General features: G+C 40.6%; 1 protein-coding gene across 1 annotated transcript in view; it reads right to left on the minus strand.

Moving 5' to 3' along the window:
* Positions 1-16,500: 16,500 nt before the first annotated feature.
* Positions 16,501-20,502, minus strand: part of plxna1 (plexin A1) — a 160,455-nt gene continuing 156,453 nt past the window's right edge. The window contains exon 31 of the mRNA XM_022745052.1: positions 16,501-20,436. Within this exon, the coding sequence (XP_022600773.1) occupies positions 20,341-20,436 (96 nt within the window). The 3' untranslated portion in view covers positions 16,501-20,340. The remainder of the gene's footprint in view (positions 20,437-20,502) is intronic.

Raw genomic sequence — 20,502 nt, forward strand, 5'->3', positions numbered from 1 at the left:
GTGAAAGGTAGATTCTGTGGGGAAACTTGTCGATGTTGGAGTTTCTATTCAGGGCAATAAAAATTATTACTACCATTACATTTACTCCCCTTCATTAAGTCAGAGTGATTAAATAAAGAGCTTATTGTCGTTCACTGGTAATTATGGCATTATTTCAGAAATTAAATGGGTCATCTGTTACAGCAATCAACAGTGCATGCAATAAAAACAGTATTGCTGCACTACATACTGAACAATACATAACTGTACCACCCAGCAGTGATACGCTTGGGCACCTGCAGGTGCCTATATTTATTCAACAACGACCACCATTGCAACCGCCATCTTCAATACAGCCATGAATTAGCTAACCAGAAATGAGGACAAAACTCAGACAACAAAAAACACTGAACAACCAGGTAGGTGCAACTAGCAATATTAGTCCAAGAAAATAAAACAACAATCCACTCTAACAGGAGATTAAAGCATCAGCAAGGCAAAAACAGATGAACAGACAATATAAACTCAAAAGGAGCCGCTTGCACACACTAAACGTACCGTTCACATGTGGAGGGACAGTTTCAACAGTCAGTGAGTTGGTGGTCGGACTCACCTGTCTGAACGTCAAGCTGTGGGTCTTGGGGCACCATGAAGTCCTCCACAATCTGCTAACCAGTCCACTCAGCCTCCGCTCCACTGCACTCCTCAAACTTTTCAACAACCTAGCTGAATGAGCTCAGCAGACACGACTGTGATAGCGACAGTGTCTAAAACAGCATCAATGAAGGTAGAAGTAACAAAGTACGCATACACAGTCAACTGCAGGAGGCTCCACCGTGATCACTCAGCGTAACCCATCGTGCACCTGTTGGTCGTGGGTGTGTTTGATTTGGGTCACTTGGAATGCTAACCGGGTGGTGCAATAAATCACTCATTAATCAACCTTTTTTTTAAATTTATGTCAAGGTAATGCCAATTTTAATTACAGCCCATAATGATGTTATCCTTCATTTCATGGTATTTCACGGTATTTTAATGATGAAGTGAGTGAATCCAGTTTGCGCAGCAACAAAAAGTGAACAAGAGTGTCAGTGAGTGAACAGCTCTTCAAATGGCTAGTTTGGAATGACAACAGCAGGAGTGTGTGTGGTGTGTGTGTGTGTGTGTGTGTGTGTGTGTGTGTGTGTGTGTGTCAACCATTACAGTCTATGTCAATAATCAAGGATAAGATGAAAACTGAAATGAAAAAAATGACCGCTTGCAGTAATTTTCAAAATGTCCCTGCTGCTGTTTTCATCTGTAAGGAACAGTGACTCTCTGCCCATTTGATCTGTCATGTAAAATATGTCTCACACAAATTTACCGAGTCACTGTGCATATCAGAGGTCTTTGCTATGATAATAAGTTGTGGGATTTATCAAGTCATACTCTGGTCTTGCCGGCATAGGGAAGTGTGTTTGAGTTTCCTGCCCACCTGTCATGTTCTGCACCTCCACTGAATATAGACGCCCTGCACAGCACACCTGCAGCATGCTCACAAACGCTCTCTGACTTAAATATTTTCAGCTTGTTTCCACTGCACATCACTTCTGCTCACTCAGATCTCAGAAAGACACAGGCAAAGAAGTAAGGAAGGAAGGAAGGAAGGAAGGAAGGCACTTGAGCAAATAACGTGCCTTTTTCTGTCTACGAACTCTAACTGAAAAATGATTATTAACAGAGTAAAATAAATACTAGGCTATAGATCAAAACTCAAGTTGAGATACAGTGTATTTTTACGGCTCGTGTCATGGGGGTTGTGATATCAACATTATTGTGACACAAAAACCAGAAAAAGAAAAAAACTTAGGTCAAAATCTAATTTGACTTTAGAACTGGGTGTGGTCGCTGCTTCTCTGAATATGACATTCCACAGTAACATGAATAATGTTCGAGCAGAGTACAATCCCTTGTCATTACACAGGCTATTTTGTTTAATGATTTAAGATACTCGTGTGTCGTGTATATCGAATGTCAGCCTGTTCTCATTCTCTCTTGTCTGCTACGCCTTCCAAAGCTTTTTTCCCCCCACATTCTCTCATTCAATAGTAATTCTCTCTTTCTCTCTGACTCTTCTCCTCCTCCCTACATACTCATCTTTTCGCTTGTCACTTTCCCTTCATGTCAATTACCATCTCCCTCCACTTTTCTCCCCCCTTCCTCTGGCACTGCTCCCCCTCTCTTGCACCTTCTCCATCTGTATCCCACTACTCTCTCATCCCTCCTTCTGATGCTCCCTTCTCTTCTCATTTTGTTTTAATTCCAGTCTTTCTCTCCGTGTGCAAAGTTTCCTCATGTTCATCTTTTGCTTCCCCTTCCTTATCCATTCCCTTTATTGACTCTGTTCACTTGGTTTCTGTCATTTGCTTCTTCATCCATCATGCTTCCTCCCTCTATCTGTTTCTGCATTCTCTCTCTTCTCCTTAAACCTAACCATATTTATTTCATCTTCCTGCAGGACTTGAGACGTTCCTGCCTTTTACCTCCTCAGTCTCGCCTCCTTCTCATCGTCCTTCGCCTCTTCCCACACACTCCTCTTTCTCTCCAACATGTAGCATCTTCTCTCCTTCTCCTTCTATATTCATCCCAGCAGTGAGTGAGTGACCTGAATCTGTCTCTTTGCATTACAGCACCTCCCTTCTGCAGCTCAGGAACACCTTGGAAAACCAATAGTGTGGCTGCCACCTTGCCTCATGTGTCCCCATTTGTGTATAGGAGTGTAAGTGTGTGTAATTGAACCTGGAACGATAAGACAACCAGCCTTTGTGTGCTCATACTGCAAGTGCAGCGGACCTGACTGTGCCTCATCTGTGTTTGCATGTGGGAGCCAGTTTATTGTAGGTGATGGGTGTGTGTGTGTGTGTGTGTGTGTGTTTGTTGGGGGGGGGGGGGGGGGGGGGGGGGGGGGGGGGGTTGAGTGAGTGACTGTGTGTGCACTTTCTGTACATTATATTTATCAGTATGCCAAGTGGGGAGCCTTAAATGGATTTTAGCTCCAATGTATTGGCTTTTCCAGAAAGAAAGAAGCTCAAGATTATCTCACATTGCCAGTGTCTTGAATGTATGTGCATATATTGAGTGTGTGTATGTGTGTGTGATATCTTCTATGGGTGCAGTATCTGGTATGTTGTCTGTAATTGCTTGTGCCTAACCATCCATCACAGGGCTGTTTTTCCTCACACTTTCTTTACTCTCTTCAGTCACAAACTTGTTCTCTCTTCTGCAGGCGGAAAAAGCAAAAAACTTTTTTTCAGAATGACTCTGACAAGTGTTTTTTTTTTTCTTTTTTTTCACAGTGAATGAAAGCATACATAACAAACTTTCTAGAAAGAGATTGCGTGGGGGACTGGATGGGGAGGAAGAAGCATCATATCTTCCAAACAGGAAAACAATCAAGGCAGATAGCACTGAGCTGTCAAAGAGTGCGAAACCACCAAAACACTGAGGTCCCACCGTGGGAAAATTAAAAACATTGCACTGACACAAAAACACAGCATTCACTACAAACTTAGTTTTACTCTTTACATCTTTTCTCATGCTACTTCAACTAAACTTTCATTTTTGCAACCTAGACTCCCAAGATGTAGCTGCACTAACTTTTCTGGTAAAAATTTTGTTGGTGCTTGCAGGCTAATGGATGCACTTACTTGAAGTCGGTCATGAAATTGTTGTTAGAATACAAAGCATTCACAGAAAGAAGTGAAAGTGTGAAAGCCACTGGCATAGAGGAGACCTGGATTAAACTTGGAGAGTGATGCATTTCTACAGGGTATTTCAACACTTTCAAATGGTGGGTGCAAGATTCTCAGAAATGTATTACATAACTGTCAGACACCAAAGTGACAATCATACGTGTTACTTCAAAATGTCAGATACTCGTGACTCTTATAACCAAACTAAATCGCACAACCTCATTTTTTGCAATAAGATTTAACTCTGGAAACATTCAAAGGAGAATCAATGCAGCCCGTTCTGGCCCAATTAACATACAAATCGATGAATGTTCAGATGAGAACATAAGTGACTGCCTCTCTAAACTCCTGAGCCTAGTTAACAACAACAACCACAGTGTAAAACATGACTCAGCAACTGTATTGCCTTTCTCACCTCAAGTAATTCAGTGTGACGTGTGTCTACTGCCATGCTATCAGCTCTGTGAGGCTCAGAGCACAGAGGCCTTTGAGCCTAAATGCTAATGTCAGCATGCTAACATGCTCACACTGACAATGATAACATGCTGATGTTTAGCTGGTATGATGTTTACCTCCCTCTTGCTCACCATGTTACATTGTATGTTAGCATGCTAACATTTTACTAATTAGCACTAAACAAGTACACCTGTACCTCTACTGATGTGAATGATAGTTATTATTGCTAATTATCAAATGAGCCAAAAGGTGGGTGGTCATTGTGATGGAAGTGGTCACGTAAAATAATGTTTTGACCTATCGCTGGGCCCCACAGTGGATCAGGCTGCACCATCATAAATCAGTTAGACCCCATGAAAGGCAGCACCATTCTAAACCTAGCATTCATTACCTTTAAATTGTCCCAAAATATTTTTATGATGATGATTTTATGATGATTTTAACGGTTAATCTCACCCAAACACAGAGTAAATACGCTGCGGCTTCACTCAGCCTTATACCTGCATTGTATCGGTTTTGGTTAAACTGCCTCCAGTTACATCAGAAAATGACCACTCTGAACTAGTGCACCTGTAGTGTAGTGTGAATGCTAAATCAGTAGTCTTTCATCATAAACCAAAGCATTCGTCTTATTGAAATTTGACCCGATGATGACACTGGCTGAAATGTATCATCAAGGTTGTTACAGTTCATTCTGAGAGGGGCATGAATGTCTGTACCGCATATCATGGCAATCCATCCAACAGTTATTAGACTCAAAACCAGAAATGTCAACCTGCTGGTGGCACCAGAGGAAAGGTCAGGGGAATTCTTCAGGATCCATTGTCTGGGGACCATGAATGTCTGTCTAAAATTTCATGTTAATCCATGTTATAGTAGTTGAAATATTTCAGTGTAGACCAAAGTGATGAACTGACCAACCAACAGCCGGGCTGACATCCCAAAAACTGATTGTAGTGGATCGTTTGGGAGAAATTTGACAGCGTTTCCAGAGCAGTCACCATGTTCTTTCACTTTAAAATGGAAGCAAAGGCCATTGCTCGGCCAGTAAGTGGTACACTTGTCCAGTCAGGTGTAGGAAGGGTTCATGCTGCTGTCTGTCAAACTGTCAATAATCATCTGAATCAACCAGACCACAATGACCAAACCGAAAGATGGAGGTTTCCAGTGTTATCCAACCAGGGCATAACATTTAGATTTTTTTAAGGAATCACATGATTTGATAAACATGAATATGTGCCACATATTAGGTGGAAGTAGAACAGAGGAGTCTAACCCACAGAGGTGCACTCTGCCCAGCCAATAGATAAACATGCTGTTCTGTACTAGAGCTGCAGGTTTTCAGGCAGTATACATACACACACACACAGGTTCTGGGTAAGGAAGTATAATTTTGTCAAAATGTTTTTTTGTGAAAGGCATGTTTTTATTTTGTTTTTGTCTGTTTTATTTTGTGATTTGAGTGTCGGATACAAGTATGGCTTGCTTGTGTTTTGTTTACTACATTAAAATATGATCTGAATGAATATGAAAGATCTCTGAAAATAAATCTGATTTGACAAAAGAATTTTCATTGTCGAAGTATGTGGTAACGTGCGTTGTCACACACCACAGAGGGGCGTCTACAGTGTGTGTGTGTGTGTGTGTGTGTGTGTGTGTGTGTGTGTGTGTGCGGGGGACCACAGAGGCAGTGACCTGGACACAATAGTGGAGTGGGTGCAGTTAAATGGACCATGGCAGAGGCAGTGGACCCAGTCAGTGAATGCTTTGCTTTAGGTGGTAGCACCAGGATCTCAACCACTCAGACAACACTGTGAAATCACACAGTCACAGCTCAATATGCCACATCAGGCACACTGCATGAAAAGTTGTGTTAATATCCACAACATTTCACTGAGAGCGTAGAGCGATATCATTAGCAACACAGCAGCAGATACAGTCATTGATAAAAATCTGCCTCTACATCTGTGTAGAGAAGCACTATCTAAAAACTGTACGTTGAAACGTGTCTCATTAGCCTAAATCACAAAAGCGAGACTGCAGCATGTCCCATGCCCAATACAAGACCCCACAGATCAACTGAAAACTCATGTCAGATTTCACAGCAAATTAATTTTAGCTGTCAGGTATCATCACTAGCAGACAATTTAGCAGACACCACAAGCAGTTTGCGGGTATGTCAGTGCAGATCATTACTACCCATCACCTGCATTTGAGGATGTGCATCTCATCATGATTATGTTTCCTGATGAAAAATGACACAGTGGGTCAGTGTTTAATGTAAAACATTACGCTACACTGGCATGAATAACAATTCTAAGTTGCTAGGCACTAGAAACCTAAATGATCAGCATTTAAGGTCAATTTTATTATTGCTCATAAATTGAGCTCGCCTCCCTCTTCAAAAAAAGTTAGTGAGTCCTGATAACTTTGAATCTTAATCTGTGATTCATTACAAAATAAGACAGTTCTGTGAGCCTGTGTTCTTTAGTTGGGGATGCAGGAAAAACAATTTTCACTACAAATTTACTTTATCCTTTGCACTGTAAAACCACTTCTGTAAGTTATATTGAATAAAACTTTCTTTTATTATTAACTCAGTATAATTTTGTCAGTTTCACGTTCAAATTATTTAATTATGGCTTTTAGAATTTATAATCATGAGTTCAGCTAAAATAAACAAAACAGAGAAATACAAAGAAATATTTTTTTCTCTGATATAGAAAAGTTATGCGACGGAGGTCGTGCCGGTTTGATTAGTCAGATAAATCAAAATCAAAACAATGCAAACAATAATAAAGTTAGATGTCCACTTCAGCCACTTCATGCATCCTTGAGTTGTTGGTACATTGTTCTTGGGATCATTGTGACTGCTAACAGTACAGTAAAAACTAACATGAGGGGGAAATATTGACACAATAAAAGTAAATGTTATGATCATGTAAAAAAAAAAAGTCTGACTTGGAGTGCATTAACAAAAGTAATAATTCTAAGATGGATAAACTCAAAGCCTGAACTTAATTATTTTAACCTTTTTTTACAGTGTATTAGTTATGGAGAGGATAGCAGTTTTATTTGATAGGACAGGCGGGAAGACAGGATTGTTGTATAATTTGGATAATTTGTTGGTTGGATTCTTTGTTAAAACGTGAGCAGCATGATGTTACCACAGAATATGAACTGTTTTGCAGGAACTCAGGAATTAGAGAATATAGACCTATCTCACGATGGACATGTCAACCACAGATATAAGTAATAATCATTAATAGTAATTAATGATGGCTGCCCTTCATTCAGGGGCTCTAGTTACAGAGCCCTGGTTGTATGCATGCTGTGTCACTGGCAAGGCTTCCGGACACATTTATATGGAACTGAGCCATCATAAATGCTATTAGTTACACCTGTGCTTTTCCTGCTGTGACATGTCAAAACATCTGCGGTGAGACAGGTGTATAGCTAAGGAGCGTAACACGGGCTGGACGACAACAGACATATTCAACACCTTCCTACGGGGTATCATGTCAAGCTAGAAAATCATCAGTAATTCTGTTGATGAAAATGGCTCACTGTGGCACCATGTTGCAGGTTGGTCCTCATCTTTGTTTTCCAGCAGTCCAGTGATCGATCTGGCTGAAGGACCTGGCTTCAACAAGAGCTCAGGTGGAGGAAACTATGGAGGAGGCTGATGGGATGACTGCCTCATGTTGGCAACGCTTCCCCAGACTCTCTGCTCCTTTAACCTCTCCTTCTTTTTCTTCTCCGTCTGCCGCCCACTTCTTTCCCCCGCAGGACTCTGTAGAGCGATGGAGGGAAACAGAGCCCAGCCACCTCCACCTGGTCATTATCAGACACACACCTGCTGCCTCTTCCCCATGCCTACTTTCCTCTCATGCTCTACATCTTGCCTGTTTTAGGCCTCCGGCCCTCACTCATGTACATATGTGTGTCTGATTTTTTACAGGCTTTTTTAAACAGTCTGTGTCTTCAGTATGTGCTCGTAAACATGCTGCATTTTTTTTAATTTAATATGTATTTCGTATGGTTTGTTCCTACATGGTGATGGTGACTTGACATATTTATCAACAACCCTCCTCCTCTGGAAGACAACCGCTTTTCCTTTGTATGAAGTGCAAGGTCAAATGGGCCAAACTAGTTGTTACCATCACTCCAACTCTGTCCTGTGATGACTCCTCTCTGACAGGTTACCATGACTACCTGACACTGAAGGCACCTCTCCATCCATCTGTGCTGCAGCAATTGCTTCCAGCTCATCCAGCTCTAACCTTCCCTCTCTTCCTCTCCCGCCCTTCCACCACTTCTTCTCTCTACAATACAAATACCATGCATTCAGAGATGAGAGTAGAGGGTCGAGGCTGCCTGCTTTTTGAAAGCTCCAGCACTAGAAGAACTGAACTCAGCCGACAAAGGAGTGAGGGAGTGACAAGCAACAGCGGCTATAAAAAATTCATGGCCAATGGAAAGGCACTGGGAGCCCAACAGTGTGTCAACTGTGCACTGTAAACTTCTTCTCTTTGTTGCCTCGCTCTCCCTCTGTTGCTGTGTCTTTTTTAATTTTTTTTTTTATTAATGTTCTCTACTGGTTTCCAGACCCTCTGAACTATATTGCTTATTTTTTATTGTAAAATTTACTGCAAGAAAATCAAGGTCAAGTCAATTTCACTGCTGTGGATGTGGATTTTAAATTAATGTGTGCATGCAACACTGGACTAGAAGACACATTTAGATACAGTTAAGTGCTGTATATCAAAATTTATACTATTAACTTATTGTCACTCTTCTTTGTAGCACTTTTTGTCACCGCAGCACTTTTTGTCTTTGGTAGTTAACAGAGTCATTTTTATGTAGTCTGTACAGGCTGATGTATGAGCTACCAGGGAATACACACTGTAATGTCCCTGCTACAGTACATAAAAGCACATCTGAACATTTGGCAGCTGGGCTGGCTGGTGGATGAGCAGAAGCAGCAGAATTTTCATATCATGCAGTAATTCAAGCAGCAGTTTGCAGCAGACTGGGTAAGAACCAGTTCAGTTCAAATGGGCCGCCTCATTCACTGAGAATGCAGCTGATTGATGCCTTATGAAAATGCTGCTGAATAAAATTAAATCAGTGAATAGCAACTAGTGTAGGCTATAATTTCTGGACTGCACTCATTTGGTTGATTATTTTTGCATTTTTCTACATAAGTGTTTCATGTGTTGTTTCAGGGACCTTCAGGAGTCTTTTCCTCTTCAATAGGTTCTTCAGTATTTGAAATTAACATTTTTATTTACAAGTGTAAATATTTGGGTAAAGTGACCTCCAGTCGGTGATCATTTTAAACCGATTCATTTGGAGCAGAAACAAAGATTATTCACATTTGAATCTTTTTATTCCTTAAAAGACAACACCCTCATAAACTGTATAACTAGCTAGCTTCACACTCCATACTTACACTAAAATTATGAACCTCGTCATTAACCTCAGCTTTCAAATGAAGGTAAAAAAAATGTGACTGTGTTTGATCTTTAGGGGTTTAATTCCTGGTTATCACACAAGAACTGTCTACTCTAAAGTTAAAGGAATTAAAAGGAAGCCAGGAGGCCCTTTTAGCATAAACTAGATTATCTTAGTTCATCTTAGTTAAGTTTAGCAAATCTTAGTTTAGCATAAAGACTAGAAGTACAATGAAACGGTTAAAACATTTACCTACTAAAATCTCAATAATAAGGTTGTAATTATGTAATTATGTGATTTTACATGCTAGCTGCTTCCTTCTGCTTCCTAGGCTAAGCTAATGACTTCCTGGCTCTAGCTTAGTTCTCAGGAACAGATGAGAATGGTATCTATGTCTTCCTCAACTCTCAGCAAGGAAGGGAATGGGTGTATTTTGCAAAATGTTGAACTACTCCTATTATCCACAGGTATTAGTGTACTGATAAATGTCAGATGTCCATATGAAGTGCAATGTTCATGACCACTGTTCTCACTAACATGCATTAATTAACACATTCTCTCATCTTCCTGCCTCAAACTAGTGAAGAACCAGCAGTTAAACCTCAATCTCCAGGTAGCTGTCAACTCTGTTATGCCCACACCCACACACACAAACATCCATACACGCATCCACACACACACACACACACACACACACACTAACATACACACACACACACATGCACACACACGCACACACACATGCCTCCATCATGGCCTTATCCCCATGGTTAATTAATTGAACTAATTAAGGGTCCTCATGTCAGTTCCATTGCCAAGCAATGTCCGTGCCTTATCTCAATCCCACAATGCACTTGATCACAAGCTGCTGTGTTTTAGACATTCCCAAGGAGTGATTAATTAATTCATGAGCGTCGGGTCGTTAAGACACACCATGTCCCTCTGACATCAAAGTGACAGCGGTGAATGCGCGGGAGGACAGCGGCTGTGTGGAAGCGGAGTATAAAAGTAGCATGTTCAGAACTACTCTGTTGATCACACATGAAAGGCCGACAGACAAGCTGAATGTGAGGGTTAAAGGGCAAAGCTTAGGCTAAATCTTTGAGGGATTTAAGCAGCATCTGGCCTTCTCTGATACGTCTAATCAGCATTAATAATTTGTCATGAAATTCATGGAGATGGTGAATGGTGAATGTTTTAGAATGATTCACACATGCATGTCTCTGAATAAGAAACAAAATGTAAACATATTCTTTCCATTTCATCTATTCCATTTTGTTATCTTTAAAGAACATGCAATGCAATTTCATCTTTTTTGACTGCTACGCATCGTAGCTAATTACTGAGCCGAGAAATAACGGAGAGTATAATTGCACTTATTGTCTAAGGAACTGCTCTTTCAAGAGCCATTCAAATAATTGAGAAAAATAAGCAACTGAAAAATGTGTACGTATCTATTTGACTTCTTTGTTGTGCCCCCTCAAAGCTTAATGCCACAATAGACCTAAGGAGATTCATTCTTCTCTCCGAGGAAAAGCATAGCCTTTCAAGTTTGGTTCACTGAAGCTGCAAGACACAGGAAAAAAAATTGCCAAAGACACACATTTGAAGATCAAAAGGGGCTGTATTGTGTGTTTGTGGGTGCGTTTGCATGTATGTGTGTCTCTGTGTGAGGGAGAGAGAAAGAGAAGGAGCCACTGTGGACTGCAGCCATTAGCAACGACTCCAAAGCATTTTATCAATCTGGTGCGGACCATCAGTTGGTTGAGTTGTGATTAAATTGACTGACGATGTTTTGTGTGGGAAGTCTGCTGCTGACCTCTCTGACCTCCAGACTGCACACAAACCATGCATGTATGCACATTTAGAGCTGATAACAAAACGCATGCATGTGAAAGCACTTCTAGCTACACAGGCATAAAAATGCCCACACACACAGACGCTGCTGACCTCTCTATCCTTGAGTGGAGGTGTGAGGGGTGGATGGGCTAATCGGACAGACTCCTCCGGATCCTGGGGGACGTAACCCATCACCTCGGCAGGGAAGACAGGTGAAATAGACAGACCACCTCCTCCCATTCACAGCAGGGGGAGGGGTCTCCTCAGGGAACTATGTATGTTTGTACTGAATGTGTGTGTATGTATGCATCTTGGGAGGGAGGGAAGCTCAAAGGTCACCAAGGTGACGCTTGGAAGTCAAGTTCAACAAATAATTGATTTGAAGCATTTTGGCTCAGGGGAAAAATTGGGGAAACATATCAAATATAAAGGCAGAACTGTCAAAAAATTTCAGTCATCTATTAAAACAGAGGGTACTGTCAGTTATAAGGGGCTGGGCTCTGTTCAGCAGTTAAGGTTCACACAATAAAGACAAGATATGGACAAGCTCTTTAAAATATCTACCATACCCTGACAGGAAGGCACTGTCCATAAAGGTCTGTACCTGTGTAGAAATGAATAAGCCAGTCAGAACAGAGCAACATCAGCTGGTGAACTTTCACTGAGGCGTTCAAAGCTTCTGTTCAAATGTGGATGTCAAATGTACGATATGGAGCCTTTAAAAAGACTGGTGGCCATGTAAGGAACATTGCCATCATTAGTACACTCAACTAATGTGACGTTGGCTTTAAACTGAGACCTTATTTGAGTTGGGTAACTCTGATGGTGAGCCTATCTGAGCCATAGATGTGCTGATGTCTTTTTGGAGGCATTTAATCTGCTGGTTTATGCTTCTATCCAATTAATATTATCTGTTCTGAGTATTTTAGGAAAGAAGCCTCCGACCATACTTTTCTAATGATTCAAAATGGATTATAATGGGTTCAAGGCATTGAAGCATGTTATATATGAATAGAATGAAAAATTACAGATTGCTACAAAAAGGGCCTGCCTGCCTTAAAATTAGTCTACTAAAAGGTTATAGTGAAAATTACAATGACCGCAAATACTCCACACAACAATTAATTTGTTGTTTATTCATTTTTCTGCCAGCAACCCTGAGGACAAGCGATAATCAGGCAAGGAATTAATTCATTATAATTGTTTTCAGCTTTATAGAAATAAACAATTATGAATCTAGATCAGTTTTATTAAATGGATTGCTTGTAATGTTTTCTTTCTTACCTGATATTTCTAATTTGGTGAGGAAAAGGGCAGGTGCAGATATTTTTTTCAAGTCTATCTTAATGCAATTCTAACATGCCCTGTATGTGCTGAATGAGTTAATGGTTGCAATGTAATTATTTCTCTTCTCACTCAGCAAACCGTTTGTAGCATGACTACACTGAAGGGGTGGGGGGCAAAGTCCATAGTTCTCCTTCTGTAGGAAAATGCATTCAGTCTGAGTTAGTCAAATCGAGCACAGTTTGTCATCTGCCCATGTCCACGTGAACCATCAGTGTGCAGCCCAAAATGTGTGATCATGAAGAAGTTACATGAGGACTATACACACTTTTACAGTGTAGTTGTGTTAGGTATCAATTCTTGGGCATTATGGAGACCGGTAACTCTCTCAATGTACATATGGAACGAAAGTATCGTATTAAGACACATTTGGACAGAAACAATCTGAATTTGTTGCTCATTACCACATTTGCTTCTATCCATGAGGCAAATGTTGGTGCAATATTCACTCAGTTTTGGTCTCAACTCCTGAGGGAAACATCTGGCTTATCAGCTGATCAATGCTCCACTATGTTCACTAGCTAGTTGCTAACTTTGTCTTTGTCCAAAAAGCCTGTTGCACCTGGAAACCACACTAAAATAACAGTAAAGTTGAGGGCGTTAAAATCAAAACAATAAGCTAAAGATGCCAAAAAGCTCATTAAAGTTGCAGAGTCATGTGATAATTCTCTGTGGATTCTTTGCTGCAAAAGGCCCCTTTCAAATTACAGGTAGACAGTTGATCGATTGTTAATATAAAAATATTGATTAGAGCAGCTTTAACTTCATGCACCTGGTTACAAGTTGTCAGTGTGCTTCTGGATTCATAGCAAGGCTTTAACAGCTAACAACACACAGACTGCATCTTCACTAAATATTCACTGTGCTGCAGACTTGCTGCACTTGCCTTGGGGAGCTTTGTATGGTGCAACTGTGTGTATGTCTGTGGTGGGCTGAAGGTTGGCAGCACCTGTACTTAACGCCCACTCCTCTCCTTCAGACTCTCTCTCTCTCTCTCACACACACATATATACACACACACAAAGCTTTTTCTATGCGCCATAAGTTAAGAACGGTGACAGTAATCCATCTCGTAGCATCCCTCAACCAGTCACGGCTGTCACCTTCGCCTCGCCAGGAGCAGATGAACCGCTCACCGGATTTAGGGGCCCTATAGATACCACTGCCACTCATGGTGCCCCGGTTCCGCCACACTCTTGATGCAATACACATTGACAGATACCAAAAGACTCCTCAGCTAAAATAGAATTCCAATTTCACTGGGTTCAGCGTGTGATAAAACACAGAGCCCTCTTCAATTGTAACTAAACGAGATTAAAGAGGAAAGGGGAGGGGGGCAAATATAGATCATGGCTTTATTAACTATGGCAACAGAATTATGCATGCAAGGAGAGGAGGAGAAGGGAGGGAGGGGCGAATGGGGGGGTGGGGGGGGTGGGGGTGAGGAACCGAGCATCTTATGCTTTGCAAGGAATTTATCATAATGTTCGCGCCACAAGATCATTTGCCTCTTGACAGGATCATTACGAGATTCAGTGCTCCCACGACCATTACGCAATTTCAGCGTTCCTCCTTGGATGGAATTTTAATTGAATTAGCCCGGCTGGTTACACATGGTGCAAACGATAACATTTTCTGTCTATCTGGGCTCATTGAATCCGCTTGGGGGGAGAGAGGGAAGTGCTGACTCTTTAAGGCAGGCCATGAAAAAAGGACAAGGTGGTTTTGGTTCATTCCAATGTGTTTTTTTTTTTCCTCTATCTCTCTCTCTGTTTCTGTAGCTCCATGCCTTTTTATTCAGCAACAAATACATGTCGAATCCATGAAAATCACTGGCCTCGCCTCTCTCAGCCAGCTGACACACAACTGTGTTATGCACTCTTCCATTAAAGTGCCCATGTAAGCTGAGGGGAGTGAAAGCATGATGTATGGTTAGGGGGTAAACATGTTCATATTAACACCTCCAGAGAACCAACCCCCACCAGCCACTCAAGTGCATTCCCATAAGAATGATTAATGATGCCGGTCATGTTATGAAAGACAGGGAGACGGAGGAGGGAAGCTATCATGCTGCAGGCTGACAAGGTTTCACTTCACTGTGAACATTTTGAACCTTAATTCTTTGATACTAAATGACACATCCCATTAAGAAGATAGAATTAATGTGTGGGCCGGCTATTGATAGAAAAATTTGAATACTTGTGTAGATACTATTCACGTTTTGCTACAATAGCAAAACAATACCTTTTTCAGTACCCTTACACTGATGGGTACAGGCAATATTCAAATGTTAAATGTTGACAGGCAACTATACAACCATACAAAACAATTTAAAAATGGGTAAAATTATTATTTAAAGCGGAAACTGTGATTAAAGAAAAAGATTTGAGCAAGCATTCAATTCCAGCTTTTGGTACTTCATCATTTTCGATACTTGGACCCGTGGAAACATTTCACTTTGCGCTATAAAAATATTGAGGTTATATAACAAGCCATACTCAAACTCTGTTTTTAATAAAATGTATTAAACCTGATAAAAACAGAATTGGCCATAACCAGTAATATATGTCATAGTTGTGCAGGGTTAAGGCCAAGTGACACCAGCATTTCAATTTCACAAAGAAAAGCTGTTTGTTTCAATGGATCAATCAGTGGATTTGCTAGAGGCATCAACTTTAGCAAAAATTTGACCAATTAATTCAGTGGCCACAAACCAAGAACTGAGAGCATTCTCCTATTAGATGGGTCACATCATCTAATTTAATTTAAGCTTCCTACGCCAAAGGTAAAAATTGCACCACACAAAAGAATTATGGTTTACACACAGTTAAAGGTCAAAGGTGAAACTGCATCTTTGAAAAACCGACCTTATTCCCCTGAGGGTGACTGAGCTAAGTTAGCAAGTTAGTAGTTAGTTTTTTTAACCCTCTTCAGTAACTGTACAAAAAGATGCAATAAACGGTAAATACAAAGGAAGGGATTGTGCCCGACTAGCACCAGCGTGTGTGGGCTGTAAAGTTTCACCAGCTCAAGTAGTTTACAGCGAGCCAGCTGCGAGTATCCCTATGTCAACAAGCCTCTGGAACCACATGCTCAATTTTCATGCACTTCATTCACTGTACCACTTTCAGGCGTGACCTTGTCTTTGTGTTGTTAGTCATATTAATGCTATACGCATGCTTGCTGATCAATTCTGAGTGTAAAGCAGGTTCAGATGAAGAACACACAACAACCACTCAGGTAGCTAGCTGTCACTGAGGATGAGAGTCTCTTCAAGGTTGTGCAGGCGATTGGAGCATCAATGGAAATAAGAGAGGAGGAGAGTTGCAGGTTGAGAAATAAACGTACACATATTAGGAATCACAGTAACCTTGGCGATAGCAAGACAGTATGAGGTGCAGAATCCTAAACCCCAAATTAGATCCATGTATATTGCACACTACATACTGTAGTAACCAACCTACATAACCACTACTCTTCTATCCAAGTCAGTCAGCACACAAGATAGGTGGAGTACTTTCTATTTAATATCATGGTTGTAAGATCTCTTTAAAATACTTCTGGCAAACGTCTAGAGAGACCGTAACATTAGGATGATCAATAAACTGTGATGTTGAGCAAGAACAATATATGGGATATTCTTTTTTTTCAGATCCAAATCAGTCATAAAATAAAATTCCAAGTCACATTTTATTTAGCAAAAAATGTTTAATCTCTCCTTGATGCGTGTTTATTTACAAGTAGTAAATCTGCAAAATAGGAAATAACAGAATATTTACACAATGAATGTTAACCTGCAAACTTGTGACAGTCGCTTCAAGTCTGAAACTCTAAAAATGTATCAGTTATTGTAGTATTAAAATTCCTTTGCCAACTCTGTCTGAAATTCATTTGCTTTGTGTTTCCTAGGATCATATGTAACTTCCATTTGAAAAGAAAAAAAAGAGAACTACTGAAGTTTCCAGAATCAGAGGAAAGTAGAAAAGAAAAAAGAAACTGAAAACAGAATGATGCCAGGACTTGCATTTGATTCAAGCATGGTTTGGAAAGGCGAAGGATTGACTAAGCATGTCAAAAGAGCTGAGAATTAAACATGAGGTTCATGACTATGTGCTGGATCCACTCACACTGAAGGCAGTGCAGTGAATTTCACTTGTTAATTTGCTCTGATTTGACAGAAAACAGCATAAAACTCCGGCACTTTCTGTCAAACTGCAGTCGGCACATTGTTCTTGTGACACGTCTTAAGTCAGCAGCTGATGCCGACTCCTCCAGATGACACCAAACACTCTAAGACGACAGACATGCTTTAAACCACCTCAATAACAATAAATACAAGTCAATTATCACACTAAACTGTGCAAAATGAAGGACAGAGAAGAGTAGCTGGGAAATTTCTCTACAGATGCTTGCAAAACGGGTCAATCTAAGAGGCAAGTAGCCATGCCCACGGTAAACAAACCAACTCCCTCAGCAGTCATTTAATCAACCAAATTACAACCAGAATACAACACAAATAGAGCATGAACCTGAGAATGAATCGAGAATGTTTGAGTGATTTTAAAAAGCCTGACAAATCACCAGCTGGACATTGCAGCCTCAGTCGGTTTCTGTCTGTGTGCTTCTGCAGTGGATTTGTCCCTACTGTACATTGTACTCATACAGATCATTCAAAGGACTGCTGTTACCAGCACTGCTGAGCTCTGGAGCAGCAGTCATCTGTTTCCTTGCCACGTGATCTAACAGCTAGAGCACCGAAATGTATGATTGCAGCAAAAGGTCAGCTGTTTACCGAGGGGAAAAAAACATGTTTAAAATGTTTGTATAGTGGACTAAGCGTATTTTGGTGGAGGTTTTGCAGTTCTCTTTAATATAGATGATTGTAACAGAAATGATTTCATGTGCGTAACCAACATGGTCAGCTGAAAAGGAGAAATTTCTATCCTCATATGGGCAGAGTGGTCCCTCGAGACAGTTTTTTGGCAGGTAGAGAATGAACTATCAAGTCCCAACAGGTATCCAGTTGAAGTAGGCTCATATGTATGCAGCTGTAGAAAGCAATGTCACATCTCAGACTTGTAAACAAAATGGTGGGTTTGACATTAATTTTGGGAGGTGTGCTCACTATTCTTGGATGTGACAGAAGATTGTTTTTTCTGTTTTGTTTTTTTTGTTTGTTTTCTTAAAAGGAACCTGGCATAAAAATGGACAGCGACAGCATTTATGATCAGCATAAAATGACAGCCCTAATGTTTGATAGAAAAACAAGGTACAAGAGTTAAAGCAGCAAGTCACATTTCCATCACAAAGACACAGATGCTCATCTGATGCAACTATTTCATTTTGATCCTTGAGATCAGGAAAATAAACCTTGAGTTCGGTCAAGTACTTCAACTTCAGGCAAACCGAAGAGAATTTTGTCTTCTGTGTACCGTAAAATGTACAATTTACATGTGGAAAATAAAAAAAGACAAAAAAACAAAAACAAAAAAACCTCCAAAAAAACAAGCAAAACAACCTGATTACAAAAAATGGCAAACAGCTTTTGTTCATCATGAAAAAGTATACAAATTAAAAATAAAACAACAACAAAAACATACAGACCACAGTTTGGTTTTTCGGCAAGCAGAAAAAAAAAAAGAATCGGAAAACATTATTTCTCACCACAAAGTTAAAAAACCATGACTTCAAGACTTCAAAAAAAGAGAAACAAAGAAATCCTCTTAGGAGAGCAGTAATAAAAAATAAAAAAAAAGCTTAAGCCACACATGGCAATAGGCTAGTTTTGAAACAAGAGCTGCAGGCTAAGGGGAGGATTACTCAGCCTTGTGTAGCTAATGAACAGAGGTGTCTCACCTCTGTATCTTTCTATACCTCCCCTTATGGATAAAGAGCTAAAATCCCTGTCTCAAATAGATAGGTTAGAGGTGGAGAGAAACCCTCAGTATATCTTTTCCTTGCCCCTTTATTTGGGTATTAACATTGAGAAAATGAAAGAAAAGAGGTGGCTTTAGGCTGGAAACAGCTTTTCCCACTTTGTTTCATCACTGTGAGGCTCCACTAAGCTCTACCTGACCTCAATGTGGCTCCTGTAAAGACGTAAACAGAGTCTGAGAGCCAAGACTTTGGCTTTGCTCTTACAGGGCTGTGTCACAAAATTAATGACCCTTCAAGAGATGGATAACACAAACTCAGGACCTGTGGAATCCTAATGGTTCGATATGGTGACTACGTGGTAAGCGGGGCAAATGGGAATATTTCCGGTAGTGCAATGTAGCTACTTCATTGTTCAGTCACTATACCATGATCCACTGAACTGTCACTTCTTGACCCATGAAGAAAAGAACCAGCCTTGGAGCCAGACACTGACGTGGTCATGATAAAGCAACAATCTGTGAGTATATGTTTGGTTTCCTGAAACCAAAAGATTGCACTGATTGAATTAGGAACAACAGCAACTTCATGTTATCACCATGACACCATGAACAGTCCGACCTTGAGAAGACCCGACGACTATGTGCGTCGCTTCACTTCCCGCTATTTTCAATAAGGATCGTAAGATGGGGTCATTACTCAAACAATTCTTTTTCAGTCACTAGGCATGTTCATATTTAAAATCATACGGTAGCACATTCCATCTAACAAAATGTCTTTGCACTAAACAACATTCAAAGAAAACATGGCACAGTACGACTTTTTTGTTTCATTTTCATTTTTTGTCTACGTTATTTTTTTTCTTTTGTACTTGAAATATCAAATCATGTTTTACTGTTGTATTTTTATTGTGTTTGTTGGTTTAAAATGAAAAGGAAAACAACAAAAATGTTTGCTCCCTAATCTTTCTTTAAAAACGTAGCTGTATTTATATATAATATCTATATAGTCTTCCTTTGTAACGTTTCTGTAAATTGTGCAAATTCAGCAGTAATACAAGTGGCGAGAGATCAGAGAGTGGGCAGTTGATTACATTTATACAAAAAAAAGAAAAAAAAGTCTAACATCCTTTGAACTGTGACACCCGATGGAGTCACATGACCTAGAGAGCCTTTCTCCATTGGCTCATCACAGATTGGTCCATCCTGCTAATGATGATGCCATATACGGAGTTCCTTTTCAGGCTTCCATTGTTTCTTTCCTGACCATCGCTTCATCACGACAAAACTCCTGAAATCAAAATCAAGCAAACCACAAACACCAACATCCACAATAATCAAATGCTGTCAGTTGACATGTTTCTCCATGTATGCATGTGTGAAAATGTCCGGTGTCCCAGTCTCTCACACAGACACATGCCCACACGCCGTATGGGGCTGCAGACAAACACACACATACACATGTAAGCGTACACAGGCCCGCCCATCTCTGCCGAACCCCCCTCCGGTTTGCAGTATACTGCTTCAGTCCTTTTGCAGTTCGTCTGTCATATTGTTGGGGGTTGGAGTTTTATTTGTTGTCTGGGTGAGAGGAGCGAGGGAGAGAGACAGATGGAGACGAGGAGTGAAGAGAAAGAGGAGATGGAGGTGCTGGATGGTCCTCAGCTGGTCAGGGCCATTGTGTCGATGACCTGCTCCAGCTTGCTCCTCAGTCTCTGTCTCCTCGCCTGCTCGTCCCGCTCCAAAGCCGACAAGATCTGAAGATAGAAAGGGGAAGAGGTTAGCAAACCTGACAAATGTGCAAGCTCCCTCCTTCATAACAC

This window comes from Seriola dumerili, unplaced genomic scaffold (assembly GCF_002260705.1).
Source record: "Seriola dumerili isolate Sdu_G_001 unplaced genomic scaffold, Sdu_1.0 BDQW01000088.1, whole genome shotgun sequence".
NCBI lineage: Eukaryota > Metazoa > Chordata > Actinopteri > Carangiformes > Carangidae > Seriola > Seriola dumerili.